Source organism: Nannospalax galili, unplaced genomic scaffold (genome assembly GCF_000622305.1).
Source record: "Nannospalax galili isolate Female #2095 unplaced genomic scaffold, S.galili_v1.0 scaffold182, whole genome shotgun sequence".
In the NCBI taxonomy this organism is placed as follows: domain Eukaryota; kingdom Metazoa; phylum Chordata; class Mammalia; order Rodentia; family Spalacidae; genus Nannospalax; species Nannospalax galili.
This window is the reverse complement of record NW_008348662.1, coordinates 1,880,110-1,889,805: the sequence shown is the minus strand read 5'-3', so window position 1 is coordinate 1,889,805 and position 9,696 is coordinate 1,880,110. Positions and strand designations below refer to the sequence as shown.

Here is a 9,696-nt window from a genome sequence, read left to right as displayed (position 1 = left end):
CGCTGACACCTCCCACCATGGACAGCTTCGACTTAGCCCTGCTCCAGGAATGGGACCTCGAGTCGCTGTGGTGAGTCCGGGTGCCGGCTGTTCGGGGGACCGCGGCGGCCGCACGTCCTCACCTGGGCCGGGGGCGCCGGGCAGCCGGCCGGCGTGGGGGTGGGGAGGGTCGGGGCGCCCGCCTCGCCGGCTCCTTCCAGCCTCCCAGGGCTGGATGCACGGCCGCCTGCCCGTCAGTTTTACCCCCTCTCGATGCTGCTCGCCCCAGCCCGAGGGGCCGGGGATCTGAGTGCCAGGGGAAGAGCGCAGCCGTGCAGAGAAAAAGAAGCGATTTTTAGAACGTGTCACTAATGCCCGAGGATCCACCCCTCGGCCCCCCAGCCCCTCTCAGCTCTTTTCCCCGCGTTCGCTCTCCCTTTCTGCTAGCTGAGAGCCCCGGGCTCACCCCCCGGGACCCACTGGAGTTGGTACTGCTGCCAAGTGCCCGCAGAGGATGCTTCCAAGCCCGCTCCCCGTCTGCCCCAGGTCTTGCCTCCTGCATCCTTCTGTCTGTCCCACCCAGTCCCACTCGAGATGGAAAAGTGAACACCCGGGGCAGGAGGCCAGTGTGTCTCTGTGCAGGAATTCCAGAGGCTTTGGCCCAAGGAGACTCGTTTCCTCGAGATTTACAATTCCTTTGCGTCCTTCTTCACACCTCCCCACAGTTGAGCAACTCCTTTCTGCCCCTCGCCCCAGCATCCCGCGTATCCCTTTATGTCAGGCTCAGAGCTGGCAGCCTGGAGTGCATTTCGGGTTCTAGTACTCGGGATTCTCACATTAGGGAGCCGTTGTAGGTAAATCCAGGTAGAAACGGTTTAATTCCAGTTGCAGTTGGCTTAAAAAAATCCCATTGGCTGTTCCAGCATCCCTCATATTACCCCCACCCCTTAAATGTTTCTAACCAGCCCTATTCAGGTGGTGAAATTACTACTTGCATATTCCTGGAGGAACTTGTGTTATGGTTAATATTTACGGGGATGAACATCTGCTGGAACAAGCATATTAACTGCACTCTGTTCTGCTTCTGGTAATCGCTGATTGTAGAACTTGAGCTTTTTTTCCTCTTTTTAATTCAGTAAAGAGTTCACATGTGTCTAAAACTGCAAGTGGTGTGCACATGAATATGCAATGTGCAATTTTAAAGCTAAACTGCTTTGTGATTTATGGCTCATATATCGATAGTATGTGGACATGTGGATGTTTTCAGTGATTTAGGCTTGCAGTGACTTTTATTTTCCTAAGACAGGTGTAACAAAATAAACCAGACACAAAGCTAGTGCATTATCGAACAGTTTCTTATAAAAGATCCGATGGTGAGTACAGCTTGGTCTGCATAATGCTGGCGCCTATAAAACACACAAGGATGGGCCTTAATGTAATAAAACTTGTATATATTACACTGGAAACTTCAAACAGCCAGTGTAGAAAGAATATGAAACATGTTATTACTCTATAAAAGTTGCTAATTACTGTGTTGCTGCTCCTGGGGTTATTTCAGCCTTTCATTTACAGATACCCATTATTTTACAGGTTTACATTTAGAAATGTTGGTTTCTGGCACAAATTCAATAGGTTTCCAGGTAGCAACTGTTCTTTAAAAATGACTTTTGTCTTTTCAAAGGGAGTTTTTTAGTCAAAGGGAAAAACTTATTGCTTTGGCTTATTTTTATGCCGCTTACCTGCTTGCTGATTCAAATTGAACTCCCACCTGACTTTCGTAAGGTGTATTTTGAGATTATTAGCCATAATTTTTCAGGCCGGGCCTCAAGCTGAATCTTCAGTTCCCAGAAAAATTACCTTAATCAGTTACAGAATATGGAATTGACTTGAAATTTATATTAGCTAAATTATTTTTTTTCAAAAGAAAAGTTGACCTTTTGTTTGTTTGTTTTTGGTTTTTGAGACAGGATCTCACTATGTAACCCTGACTGGCCCGGAACTCAGTATGTAGACCAGGCTGACTTCAAATTCACAAAGGTCCACTTGCCTCTGCTTCCTGAGTGATGGGATTAAAGGCATGCGCCACTATGGCCAGCAAGCATTTAAAAAATATTTTATTCATTATTTTTATTTTATGTGTATGAGTGTATTGCCTGCATGTATGTGAGTCCACCTGTGTTGTGCAATGCCGCAGAGGTCAGAAGAGGGCTTCAGATTCCCTTAGAACTGGGTTAAAGACGGTTAGTAGCCACCATGTGGGTGCTGGGAATGGAACCCTGGTCCTCTACAAGAGCAGTTAGTGCTCCTAACTGCTGAGCCATCTCTCCAGCCCCGCAGCAAGCATTTTTAAAAAGCTATCGTACATGCAATCACATTTTAATCATTACATAAATTTTTGACTTACGAAAGCATTCAGGGTTTCTTGATTATAGTGTGGTAGAACATCTTGACTTAAGAGAATGTTTCTTATTTTGTGGATATAGAATTTACATTTTACAAAAATTTATCTTTCAGGTAAGGTTAAAGAGAAATCAAACTCCTTAAGAACATATTTCTAACATGATCAGATATTTTCTTAGTTATGGGTCACATTTGGCATTTTGAACTGACTTGAGATTTACTCAAAAATTTAAGTTTATGTTTTGCTTTTAGCTTATAGGGGATCAAAAATACCTAGCCTTTGAGTTGGTTTTTACTCTCTCTCACCCCCTCCTCTTCTCATTCCTCCTTCCTTCTGCCCTTCTCCCTTCCTCTCTCTCTTTTTTTTTTGGAAGGAGGATCTTGCTGTGCTGGCCTCAGACTCCAGGTAGTCCTCCTGCCTCAGTCTTTTAAGTTTTTGGATAACTGGCCTTTGAATACTTTATGTGTCTAGCATTTTCATATCCATCATTTCGTTGATCTTGTAACAATCCTGAAGTGGTAAGTGACAGGCGTCTCATTTTCTCAATGAGGAAATAGAAGATTTGAACTGTTAGGTAACTGGACTGCAACCACCAATGACAACAGACATTTTCACACTAATATTTAGTAATTACCAGACACTGTTCTTACATATTTAAGTCCACTTTTTTCCTTACCAGAACCTTACAAAGCAAGTACTGTTGTTAGTCCCATTTTACAGATAGGAAAATCTGGTAACCTGCCTAAGTTCATACTGCTCAATGTGGAGGAGTCATACTTGACCAAGAATTAGTTTCAAAGCCCGCTTTCCTGACTTTAGATCTGTGCCTTTGCTAGAATACTGCAGGTGCCTTCTAGTTGATGAAGGTGGCTTTGAAATGAATCACATAGAAAAAGCTTAAGGACTGAAAGTTAAGGTTGTATTAAAATATTGAAAGAGAAGGTCAGAGCCTTAAATGGTATTGATCTTTAGATGCCTATTGATCATTATACATCTGAAAACAAAATATCATGATTTAGGAAATTGTGCCTGTTAATTATGAATTAACTTATGGAAGGAGATATAAATTTTACATAAAGACCATTGAGCACTTTCCTTCTTTCATCATAAAAAAGCTACCAGTCTTTGAGGAGAGGAAGAAGTACATATTAATAGCAAAAGATAATCTTTTTCCAATCCATAACACACTTTTCTAGTTGGTAGATATTGCTTCCCAGTAAAACAAATTGTATTTTACTAGTTGTGACTGTGACTTTGAACTTGAGCTTGCTTCTAGTGTCCACAGAAAGTGTCCTCAAATGACTGTAGACAGAATGTGAAGGGAAAGTATAATCAGTGTAGACAACCAATTGATCAGTAAAGAGCCACTGGCCCTGTCTCCTTGCATACTACTTCTCATTCAGAAACAACCGTGTTTAGTTTTTAGGGTGGGTCTTTTGAGAATGGATGATCAAATAGCTGTTCATTTCAGCTAAACCTTAAAATTGAGAAATGTATCCCCAACAAACATCGTAGCTCTACTTCCCATTCCTACTCTGAGGGTGGAGAACTTGGGATACAGTCAATGGCTCATTCTGTATCTCGCTCTTCAGCTTCTGAAGAGTGGAGTCCTGAGAGTTGGGGTTCAGTATCCATGCAAAGGCAGGTATTCCAAGGAGAAACGCCTCCATTCTGTTCCATTCCCCTCTTTCTCTCATGGTCTACCAGCTTTGAGTCAGCTGTTAGACACATGAGCCATTCCTCAGGGCCTTTAACATAATGGCCATCCATCTTTAACATACTCACTATTGCTTTTGTTTCTTCACTTGACATATCTTTGTTGTCTCTAAAATATAAGAACTTGTGATAGCTGCTGGATACACAGAGGAGTAGAAGCATGGGTTATGCATGTTGTTGTCTGCTATGAGAGTGAGATAAGTGCACAAGGAAGTTTTCAGCACCAGAGATTCGGAAGACATCATACTTGGGACTAGGGTGGGTGGTAGGGAGGCAAAGAGGAGATTTTTTTCAGAAAAGGCTTCCATGGAAGAGGTGGTCTTTGAACTAAGCTTTGGAAGATGAATGGGATTTTTGCAGATGGGTGGGAGCGAGGACGTAGAGGCATCTTGAGTAAAGGAAGAACACGAACAAGAGCTTTCTTGGTGTCTCTGCAAGATCCTTTCATGGGTCATGGTAGAATTACCTATACCACATATTTTAAACACTCAGAGCCTGATAATCATGAGGTGATTTTAGCAAATGAAGACTATTTTCCAGAACGAACTTGTATTTAATTTTTACTAGGGAGAAAGTCTATCAAGATGCAATAATAAATACTAAGGTCTTCTTACTACTCACCTTAACCCTGTCCCCCACAAACTTCACATAAACCCAGAGTCCATATACTTCTGTTCACACAGGCATAACATGTTCCTTTAAGTTGAAACCTTTGAAATAGTAACATATGGATTGTTTCATACTCACCAATCTGGTCAACTCAGTAAGATTTCACTAGACATTACTTTTGGACAAATACTACAGGCCTTGAAATGCTTTGGACCGTAACTCATAATCAACAGATACATTTAACCCACTACCCCTGTGCACGTGCGTACAGACAACTGAAATCAGAGTGTCACTAGACACCAATTATTCTTACTATGTATAATGCATTCTGATATTTTCTAGTCAATTTCTTTTTCATTATACAATTGTGCACCCATGGCTTGGAGCCTGCGGTCTGAGACCCCTTCCATAAGGGAAGCTATAGAGAATCTGTTAGGAACTTAAAGGGGAATAAGCTATGTGCATAAATATCTACAATACAGAGCTGACACTGCCAGCGGGAGGGGGCATGGGCACATCCTGTTGAGAAAGTAAGAATGCACAACTGTGTGATACTGAAATGCATCCTGAGGAGTAGAATTTCAGGAGGAAATAAAAGGAAGGAGGATCCACATGGAAGGAATATTGCAGATACAAAGGGGGACTAAAATGTGACGTTTATTTGAAGATGAAGTTATGAACTTAGGCAGGATGAGAATGGACTGCAACTGCTCTCAGGCTCCTGGAAGAGGAAACAGCACTGTTACCAGCTTAGTCCCCACCTTGATGTTTTCTGGAGGGCTTTTTGAAGCTCTTGGTTCTTTTCAAATTGATCTCTATTGGATATACCCAGGGCAGGCTTCCTCAAAGCCCTTTAGGCTTCTTATATTTTTCATAATGTTAGAAGACTCTAGAAATTTCTCATCTTGACACTCAGGTTCCTGGACCTTCTAGCACCATACATCCTAAGGTCTTTCTCCATTTTGTCAGCACTTTTGGGTCAAAGCAGCCTACAAAGGGTGGAAGGAGTGCTGAACACATGTGTGTGGAGCCCCAGGTTTCTGGAGCTGTTTGGTTGAGAGCAGACTTTGGTAGACTACCCTTACTGTCACTGGCCAAGAGTGATCATATAGTTCATATAGAGGAGGCTTTCTTTGGTTGGAAGTGCTAGAGCACGCCCAGAGCGTGGGAAAGGGCCCCTCCGGTTCTGGGACTACTCACTTCCAAGGGTAGCAGAGGTCTGAGGGTGACCCGTGTGGAGGAAGCAGGGAGTAGATGGACAACTGCTCCTGCTGGTGAGTAGCAGTCATTGAGAGTGTGGTGTAGGTTGAGGAAAGCTGGGTGGGAGACTGGTTACCTCAGGATATGGAAGTTGAGGACACAAACTCAGCTGGGGTCCATGAGGATGAAGGGAAGGATGCGCGTTGGGTGTGTGTTTGGGTTTTAACCAAATGCCTTTGATGACAATGAAGATGAGTATTACGTATGAGGAAATGGTTCCTTCCTGTGTTCCAGATTCTCCTTTGTGAAATGTAGGAGGGTTATAAAATGCTAAGAATCTATTTTGGGAGAATGTCCCTGTGAGCCAGAATGTTTAATCAATGACACTTTGGATTAGCAACTCAGTGAGGCCCTTCTGCTTAATACCGGTTAAAATAATAGTCAAGAACAAAAATGAATTTCTCAGTATGAAGTACAAGATAATTTTGTGCATAAATGGGATTTTTTTTAACCTGGAATTAATTTGCCCATTTAAATTTTCCTTATTTTGTGAATAAAGCCAGGTGGCAAAATCAAGGCCATAAAAGAAAATATTAATATCATTTGATATAGAATAATGTTTCCTTGTTTTATTTCAAAGTGAAATCTGTGAAACTTATTTTCAACATTAACTATTTCCTTTTGTCTGGAAATTTAATTGGAGTTTTTGAATTCAACTGGATCCAATCTTGCTTTGTGTTTGGCCCTGGGCAGCTCAGGGTTTTTTTTTTCTGTCTTCCCTCGTTTCCTATTTTCAGTCTTGGCTTAATCACTTATAAAATGACAGCGTTTATTCTGGCCTACCTCATAAGGTTGTGATGTTAAGTAATAAAAGTGTCAGTTGCTCTGTGAGTGCCAAATATAGTTCTTTTATACCCTTTGCTTCCTTAAAAAATGTCTCCTTTTTTTCATAAACAAAGGAAGTTACAGAAAGGCTACGTGGGGTCAGCTTCAGCCATCCATGGGGTACAGAGTTCTTTCCCTGGCAGTGGGACCCAGGGACATACTTGAATGCAGATTAGTAGTTTTTCTTAGTTGTGCATCATAGTCCAGCAGATAAATATGGTTGTATGAGCATCATATATAGATCTATGAGCCATTACATAATCTCTGATGTTTCACTGAGAATGTATTGTATTACTAACCATTACATCAAATGACTTCATTTGGCACTGTGGGTCTCTTTAAATTATGTCAGGCTAATCATAATTTAATTTCACTAGAAACAAAATACACAGACCAGGCTAAGAGGATACCACACCACTGAAGAAGTGAAATGGGTTTTAATCTGAAAACATTAACACCTGGGCTGTGAAGACGTTTCATTGGAAGGGGGAAGAGAGTTGTTGCTCAAGGGCACGAGTAAGATCAGTGGGTGTGTGAGCATTTATCAGTGATGTGGTGTGGGCTGTGGCAGAGCAAAACAGTTGCCTGGCATTGCAAAAAGATATTCATGGGTATGTGGACCAGGAGTGGTGTTTGGTCCCTGAAATTCCTTCCAGCTGATAGATTCTAAGACCGTTCTCGTCTCAGGGAATCATGAATCGAAGCTGGAAGAAGGCATTAATTGTATTCACTTGGGTATTTCTCCCTCTGCAATTTCTCTGCTTACAGGTGGGGAAAGCAGGGGGGAGGGAGAGAGTGTGTAAACTTAAACTTCTTCACATAATTTCTCCCCAGGAGGCCTATTGTTAGCGGAGGTAAACAAAAGTGACCATAATTTGTAGACCATGCTAACATAGCAGCAACTCACAGTTATGTGCTTAACTTGATTCTGAAAATAATTTTATTTTTTGTTTTTTTTTATGGACAGGAGATTAGTTTTCAGAAACCCCTTGGGGGCTGTAATATGAGTCCGGTTAGTTTTAGTTAAAATTTTCTTGTCATACCTGTGTTGTTTACCTCCATTATGAAGTAACAAAACAAATTTTCTGTCAATGTTCATTGAAATGTTAATTAGCTCCCTGACAGAAAAAAGCTTTCCTGTAGTGAATCAGCACCAATTCTGGAAAATAGTTTGTTTTTGTTTTCAAATTGGAAAGTCCATTTTTCTGGAGAAAATATCTAGAGGAATAAAAGACCTATGACAATAGAAAGCTGCTTTGAGGGTATGTGTGTCTTTAACTCTCATCTAGGGAGTGAGTGCTGATCTTTAATGGGCATCCAGAGGGCCTAGGGATCTTGTCAAGATACAGATTTTAATCTGATAGGACCAAAGTGGAGTTCATGATTTTACATTTCTGATGAGTTCTCAGGTAATGATGCTTAGTCACAGGACAACATTGAATTGTAAGAACTCAGTGGATCCAGAAGAAGCTCATTCATAAGGCTTTGTATTGTACTCCCTGTTTGGGGAAGACATTTGTGTAGTAACATCACTGTTTAATCATGCTGGAAGGTTACATTTAGAGACAGTATTTTATTGCTGCATGTCTTTTTAATACAATTCTGATGAATGAGGGGGTGGTTAATTGTATCCTAGTGGGGATAGAGTGGGAAATAAACATAAATACCTAAGTAAACACAATTTGTAATAAATAGGCTAATCACTTTTTATAGCTTTTCAGTTCTTGTCAGTTCTTCAAGGCAGCCTTCCTTCTGCATCAGAAGGGACTGGGGAGCACTGAGAGGACCTTAAAATACTTCCAGATTGGTGGGAACTCTCACAGCGCGGCTCCTACCTGCACCCAGGATGAAGAGCAAATACCTTCTATCTTTTCTAGCCATTCTCCATTGGGAGGAAGGGAGTGGGGATGGGGCTTAGGGGGCAGTAGTAGAAGATGGGTAGCAGCTATTTACAGAATGACTGCTCTACCTGGTGGCCAGCTTTCCCAATGTCTAAGAGAAATCACAACTCATAGTTCAAGGGGAACCAAGGGTAGGTCTCAGACCTCAGGCAGGTACTTTCTGTCCCAGTGTGACCAGGCATGCTCCACTCAGTCCCATGGGTCAATTAGGTGGGAAAACTCACTGCAGCTTCCCTATTTAATCCAATCCTGTTTTAGTAGAAAAATATGTGCATGTGGGGCTAATGAAATGCAGCACAATTGAGTTTGTACATTCTATGAGAGCAGTGGAAAGGTCATTAGATTTATTTTCTCAATGAAGGTGTGCTCACACGTACACATTCATGTGTCTGCACACACATTTCCATTTCTTTGAGTTGGGTAAGGAAGGTGGTTACCAACAGGAGAAAAACAGGATTTAAACAACTGTGGATGTTGATTTGGAAAAGAAGGCTGAATTTTTAGGATTAGTGGGACAAATTTAAATCTGTGGTCTAGGGACATATATGTTTGCAGGAGTGGTAGCACCATTGGGCCTGCAGATCTTACTTGTGGCCATATCTAGCCTTGTGTATCACAGACCACTGTGTTATCTGACTGATAGTGTGTAATCATTTCTTGTAGCATGCGTCATTATTTTCCTCTAATTTAACTTTCTTTTCATTATGAGAAGGAGGAAAGGAAATTGTTGGGCATAAGTTAGGCCTGTGGTAAGGTCTGCAAATATGCGGTTAATGTTTTGGTTTGTTCCAGTGTCATACAATTAATTCATTTGCATTTTACATTGGAGAACACAGTACTTTCTGGCTTCCAATATATAATGTAGTTAGCAGGATAATTAAGTGATTAAACAGTTTAAAAGTTTTTTTTTTACTATGACAATTTTTTTTTAATTTTTAAAAATTTAATAAGCACATGATTAGAAGAAGCATTTCATTACAGCTTTAACATATTCAGTAACACATT

General features: G+C 41.3%; 1 protein-coding gene across 1 annotated transcript in view; it reads left to right on the top strand.

The window, feature by feature from the left end:
- Positions 1-15: 15 nt before the first annotated feature.
- The window catches only part of Aff3 (AF4/FMR2 family member 3), a 544,092-nt gene continuing 534,411 nt past the window's right edge, over positions 16-9,696 (top strand). The window contains exon 1 of the mRNA XM_008845867.1: positions 16-70. Coding sequence (XP_008844089.1) covers positions 18-70 — 53 coding nt within the window. The 5' untranslated portion in view covers positions 16-17. The remainder of the gene's footprint in view (positions 71-9,696) is intronic.